Consider the following 22,832-nt stretch of genomic DNA (forward strand, 5'->3'; position numbering starts at 1 on the left):
ACATAAACAAGACTTTTGGGATCCGTGGGATTTAGAGGAAGGAAGTGCAAGTAGTTTAATTACACGTATGTGTGTTTACGCCGTGTGTGTGGCTGGTGCACCACCTTGATCCAGACTTAAATATCTCTAAAACTATTGGGCGGATTGGCGTGAAATTTGGTACAAACATGCATGGACCCAAGTAGATAAATACTAGGGACTTTTGGTGATCTTCTTAATTTATATTTCGTGCCACCAGCAGGTCAAAGATTCCAGTTCTCAAGTGAAAACATGTCAACATTTACTGGATGGATTGGCAATGTTTGTACAGAAATTTAAGGTTCCCAGCTTGTGAATCTTGTTTCCATTTCCTCGAGGGACAGAACGTGAGATTTAGAAGAGATGTCGAGGTGCCACTCATTTAAAATTTAAGAATACAGCAACGTAAGCCCTCTCGGTGGATCTTCTCCACACTAATATATTGTGATGAAAACTGCTTGCATGCTTCAGGCTGACTTGGAAAGGCTAAAACTGCCAGTGTGATACCCACAAGTCACCTCTGCCTTTTTTTCTGTTGGGTAGAAAAAAAAAATGGCCAATCATATGATTTGTTTCTTGCTACATCCCCCTCTCTCTCTGTCTCTACTGAAAGATACTACTTGCAGGTTTGTGCACACACCGTCTTTCCACAGGAGGGGGCTGTTTGCTGACGTCGATGAGAACAGCAGAAATAGCAGCTGACCTCACAAGGTATTCTTAACATGGTCTGGCTATTGCCACTGAAAGTGCAGCATACAATCTATCCCTTAAACACGAGGCCAGAAACTGACATATCCGAAATAAAGTGGTTACTGATGCTGAACCATTTTAATCAAAGAACTGAATCTGGTCTCTTCTGAGAGGCGACTCTAATATTCACCATCGAAAGTCCGAATTAGTCAAAATGATATTGAAAAGGTGAAACGGAAGACACAAACTTCCCTATTTTGTTGTTATGCTGTGTTACAAAACAAGTAATTAAATAGTTCATTCAAAAACAGTCTTTAAGATGATTTACACGTGACATTGAAACTTTATGTTTTAAAACGACGTGCAGTTTGTGGAGGATTCACGCCTCATTCAGTTTTTATTTGTTGTTTTAATTAAAAGGATAATTGTGGTGTCTCCTGTGAAGAGTGGCAACATTTGAATACAGACCAAAACATCAGGAAGCCACTTAAGATTTTCACAATAAAGGTATTTATTCAACACTTTTTGTGCAGTTTTCTTTTTTTTCACTTGATCCGAATAAAAAAAGAAAATCATTCAAGAAAGAAAAAGTTTCTGTGCCACCGAAAACTTGAATTATACTTTATCTCTTGCCTAATTACATTGAATATATTTCAAAATAGAATTTTTTTTTTTTTTTTTTAACAACTGTTCTCATGATAATACAAATATTTTTTTTTTACATCATTACATTGTGCGAACACATTTCAAAACAAAACATTTCAGTAATCATGAATGACACTGCCAGTTTACTGAAGACGTGACTGTTGAATCCTGTTCTCACCGGTCGGACTCAAAGTCAAACTACAAAAGCAACCAAAGCATTTAGATCAAAGTAAAACACAGTGAGAGGAACCCACACAGAGCAGAGCAGTTCAGCTCCTGTTGCCCACAGAGTCACAGTACAACTCTGATCTCAGGGATGATAAGAATCAAGGAGGGGAAATTTACGTATGAGAAAAACATGAGTAGGCAGGGCTTTTACCTATTTAATGGAAATGTACTTCCTGCGGCAGGGATCTTTAGAAGGTCATGTTTTTAATCATTCGCTTTTGATTTCAACATCTTATTTTAGAGGTTTATTTTGTTGTCTGCGTTTTTGGCTGCCTTTGATGTTTTTTATTTCACCGTTCCTTTAAAAACCTTTAAAAGGTTTGGAAAGATAAAAATCGAACACAGCGACAACAGCCTTTCTGACTCGAGTACCATGTTTAGATAAAGATCAGCGTTAATGACGTTCTTCAGGCTGACAAAACACAAGTCAATGAGGTGTGAACTGAACTTCCTGTAAGCGAATAGCTCACCAGTGAAGGAGGAACACGCTGCAAAAAGAACATGCAGGCTCTGTGCTTCTGCTTCTCAAAATAAATGAATGAAAAATACAGAATCGATAAATGTCCAAATATTTTTAACAATAAGTTTAACAGCTGGGCACTGGATGTTTCCCATGCTTCCAAAAGAACACTGCTATCAGTATACAGTATATAGAAAAGCATAGAGCATATTATAGTGTGGTAACTTTCAGCTAAATTATATCTAATGTGTGACATTATATATATATATATATATATATATATATATATATATATATATATATATTCAAGGCTGCACATCAGCCTACGTTCAGATGCATAACTGGCTTTCAAAGAAATTGTGATGTTATAAATTCTGCTGGTGGGTAAACACAAATTTTCCTCCTCCAGCAGACAAACATGAAAACAGCCCTTGTAACATGTTGGTTTTTTGTTGGTTTTTTTAGCAGAGAGGAGCATCATCTCCTCAGAAATCTGATTAGTTGGAGCAATGATTAAAAAAAAAACATATTTTAGATAAGCTGATGAAACCCCGCAGACGGGGGGGGGAGGGACTCTCGAAGTGAACAGACGTTTTGAGGATCTGTTCATGTTTTGTCATGTTTCTAAGAATTCCTTCTTTGGTCCAACGAATTTGGCCAACTTTCAAAATGTCTGAAAGATTAGAAATGTTTTGAGTCACTGGAGATCTCGTGAAGTTACTGAAAACCGGCTCCGTAAGAGAGTCGACGTGACTTAAAATTAGAGCAGATGTGACTTTATCCTCCATTAATTGAAGAGCACCTGAATTCACGCGGCAAGAAAGTTACCTGTGCATTTATTTTCTCCAACAAAAAAAAAGAGAAAAACAGAAAACTTGTTTACGAACGATTGCAATAAATAAATAAATAAATAACACCCAGTTAGTCCATTAGAAAACAACAATTTCACAAGCAGAGCATAAACACACACGGGGGCGTGTAAAACATAAAATGTAACGCAATTCCCTTCATCTCTCAAAGTTGTTTTTTCTTATCTCACTTAGATATTTGATCTTTAATTTGAAGAACTAAGTTATATTTTACCATAAAAAAAAAAAAGTGCACTTTTGTAGATTTTTGGTTTTTCGGTGTAGTCGCAGAAGTATTTTTTAACAAACTAATTGAGAAAAACTACATCTAAATTAGTAGAGAAACGACTGATTTTGCACCAGTTAATCTAAAAAAAAATTTTTTTTTTGAGTTCTTTTGCATAAAATTGCGGGAATTAGAAAGAAATTGCAAGTCGAGAATGTTTTTTTTGTTGTTGTTGTTGTTGTTTTTTTAAAGCACTCCCTGATAAGCCCGACCTGCCGAAGACATTTTTTGCAGAAAAATCCGGTGAAAAAAAAATTGCAAGCTCTCGCAAATTTTGCAGCGTTTTCTTGAATTTGCGTTTAATTATTGCGATCGGAGGAACTGAGGACGGAACGGATCAGTGTTGTTCCGGCATCTATACCCTTCTCTCCACTCTCACGTTTTAGTCTGAACAAGAGGTTGTTTCGCTTTGTTAAAACTCCCCAACAATCAACGTTCAGACATTTTTTTTTGGATCAGCTAATTCTTTGGATTTTAATGATCCCACGAGGTTACAGAGGATTTTACACAACGCAGCTTTCTGCTTTTTTTGGATTAAGCACTCGCCGTACAAGCCTCTTCTCAGAAACGCCTTTAAAATTAAGAAAGCGATTTCATTTTACAGTTTTACAGCCCGTCAGATTCCAATAAAAGTTGCGTTCAGTTCTTTGAAAGCAACGCAAGCGCGGAGAGTTCCTGAACTCACGAGGCAGAAAGTAATCTGTGCTCTTATTTTGAGTCATGGCGAGAGGTCATTTTCTTTTTTTTTCAGTAAGTGCACGGAGAAATTACTCCATCCGAACAAACTCGATAGTCGATTTTCTTGGTTAGCGAATCGAGAGCGAGTTTGTTCTGTGAAGTGGTTCGACCTCCTCACGCTACTATTTGTGGAAAGAAGAAGTGCAGACAGGACGTCGGTTTCTGCAAACTCCAGAGTACTCCTATGAAGTGTGTCAAAGTGTGCCCCCGCCCCTTCATTGTAAAACTCCCCAGAATATTTCCTTTTTCGTTCATTCTGCGGATGGCAGTAGCAGACAGTGGGTGTGAGACCGGTGCCTCCAGACACACACGGTTTCAGTCTTTTCTAAAAGCAGAAGGCGACATGGTCGGCCGAATATTTCAGTTGGGTTTTTTAGACCTGAAACATTTTCTGATCCTTGGTAAGTGGCCTATAAATGACTTTTTCTCTTTTTTTTTTTTTTTTAATTTTTTTTTACTGGATACATGTTTATTGTGGGATATTTACAGGGGGAATTTCAAGTCAATCATCCCCATTGTTTTTGTACATCTGTCTGTACTTTTGGAATTATTATTATTATTATTATGGATCTCTATGCTGTCCTGATCCCTCACCTCTCCTCTCCACCCGACCGGTCGAGGCAGACGGCCGCCCACCTCTGCGCCTGGTTCTGTCGGAGGTTTCTTCCTGTTAAAAGGGAGTTTTTTCCCTCCCAGCTTACATGAGAATGGTTGGGTTCTTCTGTATAATGTCGTAAAGTTCTGTTGTAAGGACTTTAAAAGTGTTAAGTGCCATGAAATAAGCTGTGTTGTGATTTGACGCTATAAATAAAATGAATTTTTTACAATTATTATTATTGTTATCACATCCTGCCAGTCAACTCTGTTGTTCACATTAAAGGTCCGGTGCTTGGTTACTACGCTACACTCTCCTCACATATTCAAGCATCGCCAGGTTTGTACGTTTCAGCTTATTCACCATCACATTACAACTTAAATATCAGTTATTCCCTCATGTTACCTCGAATAGTTTTATTAATGAATCGGCTCACTTTTCTGCCAAAAAAACACATGAATATTGTATTTTTTTTCTCTCCTAACATAACATTAAAAAGTGGTAAAAGTGGTAAAAGTTTTCCACTGTGAAAGTTTTCTTGTAAAAAATGACACGTCTGATGATATTGATCAATTTTCACTCGCCGTATTCATGTTCATTATGTTCCAGTGAGCTGCAGGAACATTTCTTCTACATATCAGCACTGTGGGATTCACCCAGGTAATAAAAAGAAACCTGAGTCATCATGAGTCAAATCACCAGCTAAAAAAAAAAGTTGCTTTTTACTGTACTTTTTACTTTTTTTTTTTATTCAGATGGAGTTCACGATTTAGACTGTTTTGGTAAATATAATTCACCCGGTAGAAAAATCTGTTTGTGGAAACCGGGCAGCCCGGCATCAAAAAAGACGTACACACTCGTCGTACAACAAGCGTAAGCAGCGACCGAGTTTTTATTATTGTCCTTTTCTGCCTTAAAAACACATTATTTATGATTTTTTTTTTTTTTTTTTTTAAACATGATGATTTTGGATTATAAACAACTATTTTTTTTTTCTCCTTCTAGAAGCCGCAACTATTGCAAACATTACCACGACATCACTGAATTTTCTAAAAAGATCGCATTATTTAGAGAATGCAACATGAGCGTCGAGGTTTTCGAAAACAAAGAGTCGGCAAACTGCACAAAAGCGGTTTTCAGAGGTTCGCCAAAGAGTCTGCGTAAGTCCACGAAAATATATATATAAAAAAAAAAAGAAAAAAAAAAAAGATTGTTTTTAAGAATAAATCTCTGATGGATCTGGATTCAGGGGATTTTTCTTTTTACTATTTCAGTGCGATGTGGTCCTCCAAATAATGTGTCCTTCAGGCGCCTCTCTGGAGGACTGGATGTGTACGTGAACTGGCAACAGGACGACATAAAGGACGTCGAGTTTTACTCTGTGAGATACGAAGCGGTGGGCAGCCTGGGATGGAACGAGGTCAGTGTGAGACACACAAAAAACACAATGGCCTGTGTCTTTTTTTTTTAGTAAAGGTACTTAAAACAAAACAAAAAAATGCTTAACAATGTAACACAGAGGTTCCTCAACCAAAGTCCTGAATGAATGAAAATTGTTCATCTATCCAATAGTTGTTGAGCTATTTTAGTCTGGACTGAAGTCGTGGCAGCAGCACAAACAAAACCACAGAAGAAGAATCTGCCCGACGATCTGAAGGAAACTTCTGTGGACATTTTTAAAAGTAAATTTGAGACATATCTTTTTATCGGCTTTTCATTCAAGATTTATTGTTTGGCTGTTAAGGCTTTACAACTAAATCGTTTTTCATTTTTGTTTCTATTGCATTTTTAAGTTCTTTTAATACTATTTTGCTCTGTGAAGCACTTTAGGAAAAGTAAAGGTGCTCTATAACTGAATCTAGTTGAATCTTAAATTTCCTTACATTTAATGGCATTTTACTTTCTGTTGCAAACTCCGTCTGAATCCAAACTCTAGATTCTGTTTTCTCAAATTTTCCAGCCTGATTAACACCCAGTAAACTGACCTTCATTTGAAAAAAAAAAAAAAAAAAAGTAATTAGCGGAGGGACCCTTTAAGCCTTTAGCTCTGGACCTTTTTGCATGAAGTCTATTAGCGTCTTGTCTGCACTCAGGTCTTGTCTTGGGAATTCATAAATTTCAGTTTTGTTCACAGTCAAACGTGGAAACCCAAAAAGGAAAGAGATGCCGGGTGGAGAACCTGACCTCCTCACTGGCCTACATTGTGCAGGTCGGGTGTGTCGTCAATGAGAAATGCTCACAGTGCCCCTGGAGTGAAGCGTACAGCGTCCCATTAGGTCAGCTTACTCTCGGCTTCACTGATTTAAACGAAATAAATCGATTCGGTTAAGTGCGACGGAAAAAGCACGTCGAAGGGAGTCGAAGAGTGAAACATTGGTTTTTATTTCACGATAAACGAACGTCCTCTTTCAGAGCTGACGACGCAGCCCGTTATCGTAAACTTCGAAGACACCGACATAGCAGGGAAAAAAGGCTGCCGGCTGATTTCTGTGACCTGGAAGGTAATTTTTGTTCTTGAAATATCTCCTTGAGATTCCCTTAAAAAAAAAAAAAGAAGTATAACGAGGACTTGGAAGGTATCGTGGTGATGAAGTTAACCCCGTTCGTTAGTTTCCCGCCACAGAGCTGTACGACGGCTTCCACGTGACCGTCGGGAAAGCGTCCGGAGAGGCTCCGCGCGAGCGGGTGACGACCTCTCGGCCAGAAATCGCGCTGGTCCTCTCCCACTCGGCGTATCGTGTCGACATCAGCGCCGTCAACAACGTCAGCGTCTCGCCGACCGCCAGCCGGGCGATACCGCGGCGCGAAGACACGCCCGGTCTGTAACGTCTCTCTCTCTTTTTGATTTCGATATGAATTATCTCGAAGCGGAGCTGCGTTTTTTTTTTTTTTTCTTTTTTCTTTTCACAAACTGAACGAGCCAACTGCGAATCCGCAGGTGCGGACGACGGGAGGCTGAACGTGACCGTCCACAGTAACTCGTCTTTCACCATCTATTGGAAGGACGCTCTCATCCAAACCTACGTCTGCTATTCGGTGGAGTGGAGGGAAGCGGGGAGAAACGCGGTGTACATGTCCTTTTATCAGAGCGACGTAAACTACAGGACTTTATTTCCTTTACCGGGTGAGGAATTATCCACTGGAAGAAATTCTGTGGCCTTTAATTTGTTTTGCCAGGACTACTTTGAAGAATCGTCTAAATGATGTAACTTTTTTTTTCTTTTTGTTTACTTTTAGATTCTGCATGTGGTCAGATTTAGACAGCAAAACCCACTTTTGGTTGAAGGGAAAGATTTTGGTTTTGATTTTTTGTGTGTGTGTGTTTCAAGCCACTGTAACTGTAACTAAATGCCCAAACTTTAGAGTAAAAATCATAAACCATGCTTTAGCTTAATGGTTCCCACACGGTGGTACGCGTAACCGATGTCGGTACCAAGACCACGGGTGGGATCACCTGGTTGTATTCTTTGAATTTGGTGAAATTAGGGCATTTCTGAAGAGTTTGCGAACCTCCGCTGCACGTTGTATTTCAGAAATGTTGGGAATGGTTTTGATGACGTGTTCTTTATGAACATTTTCTGACAAATAAAGTGCCCTCACGTAAAGGAAAAACCTTCCCGCTGCTGCGAAGTCGGATTCGAATGCACCGGTACGTTTTAGAGAAACAGGTATTTGTGCGATCCGTAACGATCCGTTTGGTTCTTTTTAAATACCCAGAGCCTTTGGAGCCTTACAAGAGGTACAGCATCACTCTGCACACGCGACCGAACAAGGAGCCGTGCAACTTGGAGCGCATCAACGCCAGTGAGAGCACCTACGGATCGACACAATTTTATTTCGTCGAAGGATGTGAGTCACAGGACCTTCTACCTTTCCAACAGTCCCAACTCGCGCATGCATTACAATCCACAGCGAAACCGATTTTTGGTTTATTTCGAAATCCCCCCCCCCCCCCCAAAAAAAGCTCCCGTCGGCGCTCCGGCCACCGTCAGCAGCTCCAACGCGACGCTGAAATCGGTGGTGCTGCGGTGGTCGCCCATCCCGGAGGAAGACGTCAGAGGTTTCCTACGTGGTTACGTAATCCACTACAGCGAGTACCGCCACGGGGGGACGCCCGCCGAGAACAGTAAGCGTCCTCCGCCGAAACCCGACCCGATGCCCGCTCGCGGGACGTCCGCCGCGCTCGCCGTTTGAGGAAAAACTCGTAAATACAGATCCAGTTTCACCGGTTTGAGATCCAGACAAAAGCGTAGCAGCAGCTTCCGCACAGACTGAGACGTACGTTACTCTCAGCGGATTTCCTGTTCATCAGCTGTGTCTCAGTTGCAGGAGGTTAATATAGTCACAGTGAAATTTATGTCTGAGGTTTTATTGGGCCGAGACAGAAACACAGCCGTGACATCTTATTTGAATAAAAATGCTTCATTCGATGACAATGTTGTTGTTTTTTTTTGTCTGGATGACGTAAATCTGACGAGTCCGACTTCAAAGCGGTTCGAGGTTCGTCGTCGGCTAAAAACTGTCGCTCTCTCTTTGCAGACATTACGGTGGCTCCGGAGGTAAACAGCTCAGAACTGGGGGACCTCAAAAGCGGCACGGCGTACCGAGTCCAGGTATCGGGCGTCACCTCTGCGGGAGAAGGAGTACGGAGCACAGCGAGCTATTTTAAAACGAGGCACGAAGGTTGTATCGGTTCCAACAACTTTCCGGCCATTGATCGCACGTAACGCGACAATTTCGGACACTTATAACTGCATCTAATTTGTTTTTCTTCCTCTTTTTCTTCACACAGGAAACGTGTATCTCGGCGGTATTATCGCAGTCTTTGCAGTTGTGGCCACCTTGCTGATATTTGCATCGCCTATAATAAAAAGGTAATATAACACGTCGGTCACCGACTAAGCTGCCCTTCCTTTTGGACATCCGCTCACCGCAACCCAACGCAACCCAACGCAACCCAACACCGCTCAACTCCGTCCGCTCTGTCTTCCAGAGCAAAAGTCGTCCTGTGGCCGAGCATACCAAACCCCGGGAAGAGCACCGCAACACAGAAAATAAGCAGATCCGGCCAAGCGGTGAGTGTCGGGTTTGTGCTTTCCGTTATGAAAACCAGCGTTAAGATCACGGAAACCTGGAGCAACCAGCCAGACTGAAGAAATTTTGGTATTTTGAAGCGCAATCAAAAAAAAAAAAAAAAGGTCGGAGACGGTCCCCGTCGCTTGATCGACATCGGCAACCGCGGTGCGCCCTTTTGTTTGTGAGCGGTAGTTGTGGCACTCGAGCGGAGCGTCCGGATCGTCGACAGAGAGCCTGAAAACGTCTGGGAACGCCTCACGTCATCGAAGCACCGAGCCGGGCGAGTTTTTTTTTTTTTTTTTTTTGAGCCGGCGTTCGCGTTTCAAGAGGCGCGGAACGTCACCGCCCAAAGACCGAAGAGGGCTCGTCGGGTCTTTGACATTCGCGGGGGGGTGGGGGTTGTGCACCGTGACCCCCCCCCCCCCCCGAGGGTCAGACCGTCAACACCGAGTTCTACCGCGACCTTACGAGGCGAAAACATTCGCCGCGAACCAACCTGAACTGCGTTGCCACGGCGACAGGGTTCTCCGCCTTTGACAATACATTGAAAAGTGCAGGCTCCCCGCGACGTCTTTCCGTTACCCCCCCCCCCCCCCCACCAAAAAAAAAAATAAAAAATTTGACATGCGATCGAGCTTCCAGGTCCACGGTGGATCCCGACTCCCGAACGTCGCAGCTTCGCCGCGCTGCGCTCCGTTAGCGCGTAACGGAAGCGGTTGACGCCGCCGTGTTATTTCTCACTCAGGGACTCGCGGAGGCGATCAACGCCGAAGCGGAAGAATGGGAGACCGAATGTCTTCAAGTCATCGAGAAAGAAGTCGCGAGGCCCGCCGACGCGTCGACACCGACGTTGCCGCTCCTGCGCGCCTCGGACGCTGCCGGAGGTTCCCCGGAAATGAGCCGCAACCGGATCTGGGGCGACGCGGACGACGCAACCGGAGACACCGGACCCGACGACGCCGTGGACACACTCCCGGACGGGGCGGACGAGGCAGACCTCCGAAGTTCTCCTTTCGCCCATTCGAGCGATTACACCACCATGGAGATGTTTCGGCAGGTCGCGACGCGGGTCGCGTCTGCCGGCGCGACCCGCGTCGCGGAGGGCGACCCGGAGGACTCGGACTTCGCGGCGGGGAAGTCGAGGTTCGACTACGTGAGACAATTCAGCACCAGTCCGGTCGCGGAGGGCGACCCGGAGGACTCGGACTTCGCGGCGGGGAAGTCGAGGTTCGACTACGTGAGACAATTCAGCACCAGTCCGGTCGCGGAGGGCGAGCACATTTTGTGAGACGAGATGAACTGCGGGGCACGAAGAGAGGCCTCAACTCAAAATGCATCGGGGTTCATTCTCCGGGCGGGGGGACCGTGAACGTGTGGACATAATCCCGTGGTCGTCCATTTTTTTTTTAATTTTTGCACTTGTTGTGTTTTCGCAGCAAACAGACCTTTGGTGCAAAGAATACGTGGTATTACACGGCAGAATGTCGTCGGCAAAGTGACGAATATTAATGCTGCAATTCAGACTTTCTGGGGTTCACACCGAAACACAAAGCAAACGCAATTCAGCAAACATCACTGAATGAAAAGTCTCTTTTATTGAGCGTTTTTTTTTTTTTTTGGAAACGTATCAGCTGTGTTCTTGGATTCAAACTGAGGAGGATCACCAACGTACATTCAAGCTTTTCAAAAAACAGTGTAACCAAACCTTTATATACCAAGCAACCAATCCCCAACCCCCACAACCCCCCCACCCCCCACCCCTCCCGGAGCAAACCACCTAACCTGTTTTTACAGTATATTATGCAATGGGTACATGAATATAAAAAATACAATTCTTCACATACTTGTCCGTTGTATCCGAAATACTTTTTTTTTTTTTCCTTTCTTTTTTTTTTTTTTACTAAACTTCATCACGAGTTCACCACTTCAAACGGAAGCCTTTTGTATGTAAAAAAAAAAATAATAAAAAGAAGAAGAAAGAAAACAAAATAAAAACCAACGCTAAAATCTGGTTCGTAAAAGCCATAGAAGTGGAATTTGGCAAAGACGGCCGCAAAGTCTCTCTTCTTAAAAAGCAAAACCTTTTTTTAAAATATAAAAAAAAAAGCTTCCGCGAACACTGATCTCGATTCCGGGGCCAGTTTGCAGACAGACATTTTCAACAGAAATCGCAATACTCCAAACATCAAAAATGACAACAACAACAAAACAAAAAAACAAAACAGAAGAAGTCCCATGAACGTTTCGGCTATTCTGCTATTAATTACCTAAAGACAGCTTACAATACTTTAAATATAACATCTCATTCGTTTTATCTATTCGACATCCTAAACAAGTCTCCGTGTTTTTTTTTTATTAGAATATTCTGTACAATCTTTGTCTAGGCACTTTTTGACCCTTCTGTGTTTGCATGCAGTTTATTGACCTGTGACATTTCCCGTTCGGCCCCGACTCGACTCGCCGCCCTGAACCTTTCAGCGTCTCGCCGTTTCCCCAGCAACGTGAGCCGACAGACGTTTTTTTTTGCACACCACCATCGTTTTGCAGCGTAGGCCCGTGTCGTACATGTACAAAACGGTAAATAGCTTTTGTCTCACAGAATTACAACGATACCAGGACGGTGGACCGTGATACAAATGTGATTTTGCTGCAACTGCTAACCGGAAATATATCTTCTTCTTTTGTTTTTTTTTATTTAAAAAGCAAGTAAATGTACACCCATGAAACAAAAACAGGAAATAAAGCCATGTTTTCATGTCGAGTAATTGAGAAATGTATCTTCTTTTTTTTTTTAACGGTGACTTTTTTTTTGTTTTTTTTACAGAGAGAACATAATATCGTTTCGCGACCTCATAATTACAAACACTTCCGAGTCATAAAACAACTGTACAAATTTGCAGGACACCCCAGCTCCCAGACGATGAAGAAATATGGACGCAAAACATATATATATACATATATATATATATATATATGTATATAAAAGGACACTTCACAGACCTCAGAGCGCAAATGTTCTTTTAAAAGACACACGAAGGGCAAATGAGCCTTTCAGCATCAGCAGAAATCTTTTTTTTTTTTTAATTTTTTTTTTTAACTCTCTGTCCACGTGTATTAAACATGTAGTGTGCCATCGCTTCACTTAGTAAACAAGCAAACAAGAATATGGGAAGTTGCTGTCGCAGCAACACCAAGACCAGAAGCAGAAGGACGAGAAGAAAAACAGTTACACCCCACGAGACCTCAAGCAGCTGGAGGCGAGGTTTTATTTGACCTCACGAGCTGTCAAATGATAAAAAAAAAAACAAAACAAAACATGAAATTAACTATGTCGCTTTTGAAGAAAACACTTCTTTTTTTTTTTTGGTTGGGGTGGGTGGGGCGAAACTGGAGTCAATCAAGTGATTTCTACTTCTTGGTTTGCCAACTGAATTCTTCGGGTTTTTAGAGCTTCGACACAATTTACCGTGACGACGACCTGCTTTACGTTTCAATCATTGTTAGTTTACGTCACTTTTCGGTAAATGTGACGAGCGCAGCTGAGGCAACGTCCAAGTATCGAGACCCTGCTCTCTCTCTCTCTCAGAACACGAGCTTTCTAATTACATCAAAGGTCAAATGACAAACTCATGATTCATTTCGGGGAATCCACGACCTTTCGAATTACACTGTAAAATAACATCCCTGTTTGTTTCTGACTCAGCAACTATTTGCAAGCAGAAAGAAGCAGGTGTGTTTTTACTGCAGTTTTCTGACTGTTGTATTCGAAAATATTAGACTATTTTCCGTTGGTGGCTAGGCGTCATCGCTCTGTCATTAAGAAAGCTCCGTTTTAAAGTGACGTTTTATCTGTTTTTTTTAAGCAATCAAATGAAAACATTTATTCTCGCTGGTTTTTTTTTCCACATTAGGCCCAATTTATCCTATTATTTAAGTTTTTTTTTTTTTTTTTTTTACTGTATTAATGACTGCTGATGTAAACCTTCAGATAATTGTTTTGGCTTAATATCGTTTTTGGTCATTTTTGTATATTTTCTTTTTATTACATTATTTTTTATTGATGGGCAGAGTTTGTTTTAATTCTTTCTGAAGTTGTGCAGCACTTTGTTCGACGTATGTTGTGTTGAAATGTGCCTCATAAATGATTTGACCTCGTGTTGAAGCCAGACGAGGAGTGCAAAGCTTGGACTTTGAAGACCAGAGCAGCTTCCTGTTGGAGAATTACCTTTGAGGTTTCTGACCCCACGTCTTCGCACATCTGACTCATTTGGGTTCACTGATGCTGCAGAGTAATGAAAGCAAAACTCGGATCTCGCACATAAACAAGTCATAATTTAAGATATGAACATTTCATAACTCTTAAAGCAGATTGTTGCTGCAGATTTGGATTTTTTTTTTTAAGAAGAAGACAGCAAAAAATTTGAAGGGAATATCAAGCATCCTAAAATATGAAATAAATACTGATAATCTTGGGAGGCGTGAACGACTTTTTGAACGACTGAGGTTTACGGTCAAGATCGATGGAAGTGTGCAATTAAAACACAGCTTTAAGCTGATAGAGGAGAGGGACCACCCGGCTTGTTGTCAGCGCAAAACCTCCTGGGCTGTGACTCGCCTTTCTTGCAACAGACAAGGGCCAATCTGCAGATGGCTCAGGCCTGCATGCGTTTTCATTCTGCTGTCTAGAAATTTAGTACCTACAGCGAAAGACCACCAGGATTTAAGGTAAACAAAAACAATCGCTGCTTTTAGGAAGACTCCAACGTTCGTTTTTCCTTGAGACGTTTCGAACACAGTATTCTGTGTTTGCATTGTTACGAAGCATAAATTCGTGGGGGTTATCTCTGCTGTACCGAGGGCTCACTTGCCCCTTTCGGAGGGGGACGGTGAACGCCGACTTACTACGTGTTGCCGTGAATGGAGTTTATAAAAAAAAAAAAAAAAAAAAAAAAAAGAAAAAGGGAGTAAATCCGGAGGTGAAGACGTGTTGTTGCGAGTGGTTATTTTCAGTGTTAATGCGCGAATACGCACGCGAGACGCCGCGACGGAGCGGGACTAGTTTCCGCGGTGATGCGATAGTCCCCTGGTGCCGTCCGCACCCGTAGACGCGTCCTCCCCGTGGGGAGTCCTGTAGCTGCCGTTGTGCCGGGCGCAGGGTGAGGACGTCATGTCCTCGCTCGGTGTGGCCGAGTCACTTTCGTATTCTTCCTTCTCTTCTCTGTCGTACTCCACTTCCACCTGAAACAACAAACGGGTTTCGACGAAGTTCAATTCGAGGCTTTCAAGACCATTACGAATCCAGTTTAAGACGTATTTCACGTCCATGCTGGCGGGGAAAAAGTACGAAAGATACGACGGGGAAAAATCGGAGTACAAGAATTACTGGAGATTGGGTAATGCTGTCTCGTCGTTTCCAACGCGGTTTGAAACAGCTCCCCTTTGTCTTCACTGCTTTTACAAGATATAACTGATGTTGAGCTACTGCGTCTTAAGTCCAAAGCACATTCCTTTTTTTGTTTGTTTTGTTATGTCGCTGTAGACCAAAAAAAAAAGCGATCCGGAGGTCGCTAACCGAAGTTGCAGGCTGCGTTCGTGCAGAGCGGGTCGAGCTCGAGTCTGACTCTGGTTGCGCTCCCCGATGTGAACAGTATTGAGGGACGGCGGGCGTTTTGCTGGAGGCCTTTTATGGCAACTTTATGTTTTTCTGACCTCCCATGTTCCCAATGTGTTTTCTTGCCCAAGCTGCAGCGGCCTTCCGACGTATTGTTTTCAACCGAGCACTGACGTACGTAAAAAAACAAAACAGCTATCGAGACTCTGCAGTGAAACACCGATGGTAACAACTCTGCAACAGGACACGTGTTTTTTGAGGAGAACAGTTGCTGATGTGTCAATTGTCAAACAAATGTTTTGATCGTTATCGACAGAAGGTTTCACCTTTGATCTCGTGGCTTTTTTTGGGGGGGGAGGTGGCGGGGGGGTTCTCAATGGTAAACTTTCTGAAGTAGGTCAGTCATGTGGTCTGACTCTCATGTCGGGGGAATGGAAACATTCACCCAAGAACAAAAGATGGTTACTTGAAGGAGAATCTTTTGAGGATAGGAAATGTGAAGACACGCAGTGGGTCAATAATACAAAATTCATCAATGAGGAAATTATATCTTTTACTGGTTATAAATGCGAAACTAGAGGATACATTTTTTTTGGTGAAATTATTATTTTATTTTTTTACTGTAGAACCACATAAACAAAATGTCACTTAAAAACTAATTTGACTTTTATTACCTTTTTTGCTACCCCGATTTTCTTTCTCTTTAGAGTTGGCTTCGTTACCTTCGTGGGCTTGGCTTTGCTCTTCATCCTGTCCTCGTCCTTGCGGCTCCTCTTCCTGGACGTGGACGGGTCCCTCCTGTCCCTGCTGCGCTCCCTCCTCTTCTCTCTCTTACCTCTACAGGAAGAAAAAAACAAGTCAGCGCTGGGAACCGTCCTGACCGATACCAAGTCGTTGTGTATCCCTCTAGAAATATAGGAAAATTCGAAGGACCACGAACGCCTCCTCAGAATGAGACGAGATGGATTTACCTTCTCGGCGACGGCGATCTCGGTTTCCTTCGAGGGCTTTTGGACCGATCTTTACTCTTCCTTTTGTGGCCCCTGAAAACGACACATGGACTTGATGAAGTACATTTGCTGAGACAATAAGAGCCACTTAAATCCCCAAAGTGTTATGAAATACTTTCCACACGACTGCAGTCAAATTCATGCAGCTACCAGGATCTTTAAGAACCTGATGACCCCTGCTGTCCCAGGCAGGAATTACAGGGTATTATTACAGATGATCAGATGCAAGTTTTCTTGATAATACAGTATCTGATTCTCTGAAATATTCTCGTAGTTTCTTAAATAAAAATACAGAAGCGGGTGGCGCCGCACACCAAGCACAGCGGCGGGGTACTCAGCAGCATTTAGACTTTCAGAGTAAAAGAGATCATTTGGAGACTGTTCTCAAGCAGCCGGCAAACCACTAATTTATATTTCGGCTGTCAGCGTGATGTTTTTTGTTTTTTTGGAGCCATAAGTGACCATATTTGGACGAGCCGGGGAGGAGTGAAAGGTCAAATCCGACTGTTAACCTGAGGATGCTAAACCAGAAACCTGACTGCACAACAGGCCTGTCAGTCAAACCAAATACGCGCCCCCCCCCCCCCCCCCCCCCAAACATACCTCTCTTTAAGGCCCAATATTTAGTTCATGATGGAATTATTTTCAGAAGGATCGCCAGAACACCGATCGGAAGAAGTTCATTATTTGAATAATACCATCATGACTTGTGGGAAACATGTAATGACTTAATATTTAATGCAAGAAGTTGATGCTTTTTGAATGGGAGTCTATTGGAGCCAGAGGGGTTGTTTTTTTGGAGGCAGCCCCTAGTGTCCCTCAGTGGTAGTGCACTTTAGGGTTTCATCGTTTCAGACCCAAAGACTGAGCCCATATTTATATACAGTCTACGCTCTCCACGTACCTCGAGCGACTCCGGCTGCGCCTCCTGTCTCTGGAGCGAGAGCGCCTCTTGTGGCCGCTTCGGGAACCGTGGGTGTCGCTCCCCGGCCACGACCTCACCGACAGTCTGCTCCGACGGGGGGGGTCGGGGGGAGGGAGGAGAGAACACCGTCAGTGACCGGACGCCACCCGCAATCACAACAACAGCACATCGAGGGAGTGAAAACAAAGCACCTGTGTTTCGAACGGGAGCTTTTCCTGCGCGTCCTCGAGTGGGAGCGCGAGCGGCGCGACCGCTGAGGCCGACTGGTCGAACACTTCGTTGTCTCTGCTGGAGCACGAGCAGCAGTTCTCAGCATCGGAAGCGCAACACGAACCTCACAGCGATTGTTACTGAAGCACTCAAACATGCGGCGAATCCAAATGTCTAACCTGGTTCTATGGCGGCAGCGATGGTGGACTGGGCTTCCCTCACCCTCTTCATCACATTTTCTAGCTCCTTGGCAGCAGCCTGCGGCGTCATCTCCGGGGGTTTAACTATGGCGTTATTGGAATGATTAACCCTGAAAAGGACAGAAGACAAATCAATCAACTCGCACAAAAAAGGCGTTCACAGGTATCATGTCCTCAGAATTATGTGAATCGCGTCAAAAGAACAAATGAGCCGCGTTCACCTTTTCATTCAGAGCAAGTAAGTCCGACGCTCGATTAGACCGAATCGTTTTTGAACAGCGACGAACAAAACAACACTCTGTAAACGTTTGGGCACTGAGGAGACCAGTTGCTGGAGTTTTGAAAGTGAAATGTTGTCCCGTTCTTGCCGGATGTAGGATTTCAGCTGCTCAACAGTTCGGGGTTTCCTTTGTCGTATTTTTCATTCCATGATGCACCATTGTTTTTAACCCTCGTGTTGTCCTCAGGTCAAAATGACCCGCAGCTGTGTTCAACCAATTTCTATTTTATTTTCACATTTTTTTGGGGATCATTGGTGACAAGGAGGCTGTGAGGGTTTCTTTAAAGAATGATGACCAATGATCCCCAAAAAAATATAAAAATATAGAAATAAAATAGAACTTGGTTGAACACAGCTGCGGGTCATTTTGACCCGAGGACAACACGAGGGTTAAAAATGGGTGACACCACAGTGGTAAACATGCCCCTGTTGCTGCCATCACATTCAAAATGAGCATGCATTTTTCATAAAACAGTCAAATTTCTCATTTTTCAACATCTGATACGTTGTCTTTTTGCAATTAACTACGGGTTTACGTGATTTGAGTCCCAACTTTTTTTTTTTTTTTTTTTTTTTGGGGAATTGGGGGTTGTAAATAGAAAAAGCATACTTGAGGGGTCTGTCTCCGAACATCACTCCGTTGAACGTCAGGGCTCTGCCGACGGAGTCCTGCTCCACAAACTCCACGAAGGCGAAGCGCGTCGGCTGCGTCTCGTCCCCGGCCATTCGCACAAACTTCACTTCTCCGACCTGCTTGAAGAACTCCAGCAGCTGCTCTGCGGTGGTGGTCTGAGGACGGGAACGATCGAGGGGGATTTCAAAAGAGGACTCCGCGGGTGTAAAAAAAACAAAAAAAACCACGTAAAGTGCGTCAAGAGTTGGTTTGCGCCCGACTCAAGATCGGACGCGGCGTTTACCTGCGAGTTCAGGTTTCCGACGTAAACCGTCCGCCTGATCTCGTCGACTTTTGAGGGATCCACGTTTCCGACGAGGGGGGGCTGGGAGTTGAGTGACGACGCTGCGGGGTCGAGAGGAGCCGAGATCCGATTCACGACGGGAAGGTTCAGCTGCAGGGTGTATATAACACACACACACAGGTTAGGTTCGGTTTACCTTACGTGACCAACAGACATCGATGTCCTGAGCTGACCTCCACTGATCAATACAGGCTGTACTGAGCTATATTTAGCCCCGATCCTCTGTTTTATGTCACACGGCTGTCATGATAACTCGTGTACCCTGACCATGGAGTGTTGCCTCGTCATCTTGAGGACGTTTTCACAACAAAACGGCACTAAGTCTATTTTTAAAGGCCATTTTCTTTAGTTTGTTTACTTTGCTATTTTGCAAAAGAATTATTATGTAAAAATATTTAAAAAAAAAACAAAACAAAACATGAAGGTACAGCTTGGATGCAGGCAGTTTTTCCTCAATGCATTTCAGACTTATTCAACTGCCAAGGGGGGACACCGGACTGATTTTATTTACTGTATTGACGATCAATAACTTTACTTGCGCTTTTATTATTCCGTTTTTATTATGGTACTGAGACGCTGGAAACTTGAACGTCTCTTGGGAACCAGCGAACTAACCGAGCAACCAAAACACCAGGCCAACCCACAAACAAACAACCAACCAACGAACAAACCGTCCATCCATCCATCCTTCTATAAACTTGAAGTAGTGCAGTAGTATTATCTGGAAAATGATCAGCTCGGCAAATATCTAATACTAAATAACTCTGCACTGGTTTGAAGAGCAAAGAGACTTGATGGAGAAATCCGAACAACAAGCTGCAGACTCACATTCTGAAGTGGAGCTGAGGTGGGAATTGGCAGCAGTCCCCCACCAGGAATCAGACTGGGCACCGGGGCGGCAGGTGCCAAAAGTGACAAAGCCTTGGCCTCTTCTGGGATTTTCCCTGCAGGACGGAGGCAGATATTAGTGAAGGCAATAGAGGGACTCTTCTCTCTGTCTCCTCTATGTCTGCATAATTAGCCCACTGAATTCTAGAGAGAAAGAGAGCATACACTTCCCCATACAGCCTACAAGTGCTCTACTGTCTACTCATGGTAAAACTGAGCATCCTTACTTTGCTTTGAATAAATTATCCTTCTGAGTCAATCTCAATTATTAGTTTCAATGTAGTGCAAAGATTTTAAACTTTCTTTTCAACAAGCAAAAAGAACAGATTTTTTTTTTTTTTTTTTGTATTAATTTTTTTTGCCCTTGGTCTCTTTTCATAGATCAAAAAAAGAAAAAAAAGAAAAGAAAAAGAAAAACACAATGCAGAGAATGAGTCAACACTTTGATGTATGGGTCACCTGTACTGGAAAGATATTGGTCATGAACCATACGATATCAAGCACGGGCGCTTTTCCGTGGGGGGGGAGAGGGGGGGCGATCGTTTCGCAGTGTTGGAAAGGTGTGCAACACAAGACAACCCCAATGGCTGCATCACTAATAGCACACAGGACATCAGATACAGAAAAGAACAACAATTTTAAGAATTGCAGGAAAAGTTAGCCAAAACCTATCTTTAAAATAATAAAAAATTAAAAAACGAATTAGGACTTTTGCTGCTTCGTTGCTAGAGGAAAAGTTATAAAGAGACAAAATAGCTACAGATCTACTTCATTCCAGCTGCAGGGACTGAGCATGAATTACCATTCGTTTAACTCGAGCGCCAAGAAATATATTTCAAAATAAAAGCATCGACGACGCAAAAGCATTAACGCATAACTCGCGAAGGGGAAAACGGCGCTACGTTGAACACGCGTCGCGTTATTCGCAACATACTAAACATCCGTAGTTGTCGTAACGCGAGAAAATAAATCCAGATGAAGCTTTTGTTTTACCACAGAAATGAGTGCAAATAGAATTGGAAAAAAAAAAAGAAAAAAAAAAGCTCTAATTATAAAGGTTTCATTACTGCGTCTCACTTTTTTTTTTTTCTTTTTTCTCACAAAGACTAGCCCCCTCGCTACGTCAACAGGTGGAGGAGACAAGAGAGCAAAAAGTGTTAGTGATCCGTTTCTTAGCATCCCGTGTGCACGCGTGTGTGACACACATCCCGCCGGTATGCCGTAGCAACCTGGACAGAATTCAATCACACACAAGCCGCAGCTGTAGCAGAAAAGAGAGAGGGGGGTGGGGGGGTTGGACAATAATCAAAACAACAAACCAAAAAATAACAAATATAAAACACAACGCTAGAGATAAGCAAATAACTGTAGTTTTTTTTTTTTCTTTTTTTTTTTCTAGATAGAGACAGCAGAGAGTGGACAACATGGGAAAGTATGAAAGGAAACAAACCAAAAAAGGAAAATAAAAATAAAATAAAAAGAGACAAGGTGTCCATCTTGGAAGGCTCAGCGGGCTATTCTCCTGGTCACATTCCCCCCTTGAAGGCTGCGGTGGCCCGATCGGGGATAGTAGTGGCTTGGAAAACAATGCCTGACTCAGGCTAGTGTAGTGTAACAGCTGGGCCACTCTAGTCATCTGATATGCACACATAATCACACAGAAAAAACATACAAAACCAAATTAATAAACTCAGTAGCCATCCAGCACCAAGTCACGAGGACAAAAAAAAAAGCATCAAGTTAGAGGTGATATAATTATTTTTTTTTCACTGTACACAAGTGAACAACAGTGGCACCAAAAAAAAAAAAAAAAAAACAACAACAAAAAAAAAAGAGAATTTAGAGAAAACAAGCACCAAAAAAAAAATTAGAGCAAAAAGTCAAGATTTTTTTTAATTTTCCATTTACAATGTCTAATTTTTTTCTCTCTCCACATAATCCAGCATTTATAGTGATTTTAAATAACGTATTGCAGCTTCAAAAAAATAAATACATTCGAGATGTTTCGAGACCACCTTGTGACACCAAACAGAAACCTCGGCTTTAGGGTGCTTCGGGAAATTACATATGTACACTTTTAATGAGGCGATACAACACTTCACCCGTGTCACATAACTTGAAGCAAAAATGGCAAAAAAATAAATAAATAAATAAAAGAACTAACCAATGGCCCAACTTGCCAATTTTCCATGTGACTAAATAAAAATACCCAGAATTCAACCAAAACAACAACAACAACACCAAAACGATTGAATTCAATGAGAGAAGGTCATAGCAAGTCCACTGAGACATTTAATTTTTTTTTAAATTTTTTTTTTTTTTATGTCTTACAAATGAAACAGGTTGCACTCACCTTCCGCACATGGCACTACTATCAGAGCTCTGTCAATAAATACTGTATTGGTGAGATGTTGCGCCACACCAACACTGGACGGCTCTCGGTACTTTATGTAACACACTTTGGACGAGAAAGACAGAGGTGCATTGCTGTGGAGGCAGGAGAAGAAGAAGAAGAAGAAGAAGAAGAAAAAAAAAAGGCAGGTTAGTTAGCGACTTCTTTATTTTAAGGGTTCCGAGCGGAACCGCGGAAAGGCCGCAGATCCGCGGCGTCGCCTAGCTGGCCGCGCCGCAAGCGGGGTGGTCTTACTCGGGCGGGTAGAGCCGCAGCTCCTCGATGTCTCCCAGGAAACCGAACAGAGTGCGCATCTGCTCGCTGCTCACGGCCGAAGACAGGTTGGTGACCTGGACGACGGCGGTCCCGGGTATCCCGCTCATTGTGCAAAATTGGTAAGTGTGGTAATTATCTTACAAAGTGCGGTAATATTTACACAATATGTATTTCGGAGTTATCCTGCTCGGTGAGGTACACACTAACATCCCGGAGAGGCGGAGTGAGCGGTCTCAACGTCTTCTTCTTGTTCCACTGCCGGAGAACGGTAATAAACGTTGAGGTGCACTACCGCCCCCTACCGCACGGGATAGCACATTACAGCAGACAATGATGGATAGATGGACGGATGGATCGATGGATAAGATAGATGTAATGTAATAGATTACAAACACCTATACAATAAAAAATAAGATAGATTAAATATTTTTTTGAAAAAGTAAGACCAATGAATAAATACACACACACACATACAGTGC

General features: G+C 42.9%; 2 protein-coding genes across 4 annotated transcripts; one reads left to right on the plus strand and one right to left on the minus strand.

Annotated features, from left to right (window-relative positions):
• The first annotated feature begins 4,256 nt into the window (after positions 1-4,256).
• Positions 4,257-12,663, plus strand: LOC138204889 (uncharacterized). Its single transcript, XM_069160443.1, has 15 exons — positions 4,257-4,314; positions 5,118-5,168; positions 5,264-5,381; positions 5,514-5,668; positions 5,783-5,932; positions 6,584-6,784; positions 6,921-7,009; positions 7,119-7,326; positions 7,447-7,632; positions 8,100-8,357; positions 8,473-8,634; positions 9,048-9,191; positions 9,301-9,382; positions 9,502-9,583; positions 10,330-12,663. The coding sequence occupies exons 1-15, from the start codon at positions 4,257-4,259 to the stop codon at positions 10,870-10,872; spliced, it is 2,487 nt and encodes an 828-aa protein (XP_069016544.1). The 3' UTR covers positions 10,873-12,663.
• A 77-nt stretch (positions 12,664-12,740) lies between these two features.
• On the minus strand, positions 12,741-22,603 carry srek1 (splicing regulatory glutamine/lysine-rich protein 1). Of its 3 annotated transcripts, XM_069168026.1 has the most exons (12): positions 22,039-22,131; positions 20,763-21,321; positions 20,145-20,280; positions 19,626-19,741; positions 18,738-18,887; positions 18,431-18,609; positions 17,520-17,650; positions 17,322-17,418; positions 17,110-17,214; positions 16,167-16,238; positions 15,918-16,032; positions 12,741-14,822 (listed from the first exon to the last, which is right to left on the minus strand). In XM_069168026.1, the coding sequence occupies exons 3-12, from the start codon at positions 20,173-20,175 to the stop codon at positions 14,640-14,642; spliced, it is 1,179 nt and encodes a 392-aa protein (XP_069024127.1). In that variant the 5' UTR covers positions 20,176-20,280; positions 20,763-21,321; positions 22,039-22,131; the 3' UTR covers positions 12,741-14,639. The 3 variants fall into 3 exon arrangements, with proteins under 3 accessions (XP_069024127.1, XP_069024110.1, XP_069024118.1); XM_069168009.1 differs by lacking the exons at positions 20,145-20,280; positions 20,763-21,321 and adding an exon at positions 22,333-22,603 and having other exon boundaries at positions 22,039-22,172; XM_069168017.1 differs by having other exon boundaries at positions 20,145-21,321.
• Positions 22,604-22,832: the final 229 nt, after the last annotated feature.

Source organism: Embiotoca jacksoni, unplaced genomic scaffold, assembly GCF_022577435.1.
Source record: "Embiotoca jacksoni isolate LCO1_2020_lvr unplaced genomic scaffold, fEmbJac1.0.p SCAF_10, whole genome shotgun sequence".
NCBI classification, from domain to species: domain Eukaryota; kingdom Metazoa; phylum Chordata; class Actinopteri; family Embiotocidae; genus Embiotoca; species Embiotoca jacksoni.

Coding starts and splice junctions, on each gene's coding strand:
- LOC138204889 (XM_069160443.1), top strand. CDS start 4,257: ATGGTCGGCCGAATATTTCAGTTGGGTTTTTTAGACCTGAAACATTTT. Junction 9,192..9,300: donor TTTTAAAACGAGGCACGAAG/GTTGTATCGGTT, acceptor TTCTTCACACAG/GAAACGTGTATCTCGGCGGT. Junction 9,383..9,501: donor GCATCGCCTATAATAAAAAG/GTAATATAACAC, acceptor TCTGTCTTCCAG/AGCAAAAGTCGTCCTGTGGC.
- srek1 (XM_069168009.1), bottom strand. CDS start 22,460: ATGAGCGGGATACCCGGGACCGCCGTCGTCCAGGTCACCAACCTGTCT. Junction 17,651..18,430: donor TTCGGAGACAGACCCCTCAA/GTATGCTTTTTC, acceptor TGTCCTTTTCAG/GGTTAATCATTCCAATAACG. Junction 16,033..16,166: donor AGATCGCCGTCGCCGAGAAG/GTAAATCCATCT, acceptor TTCTTCCTGTAG/AGGTAAGAGAGAGAAGAGGA.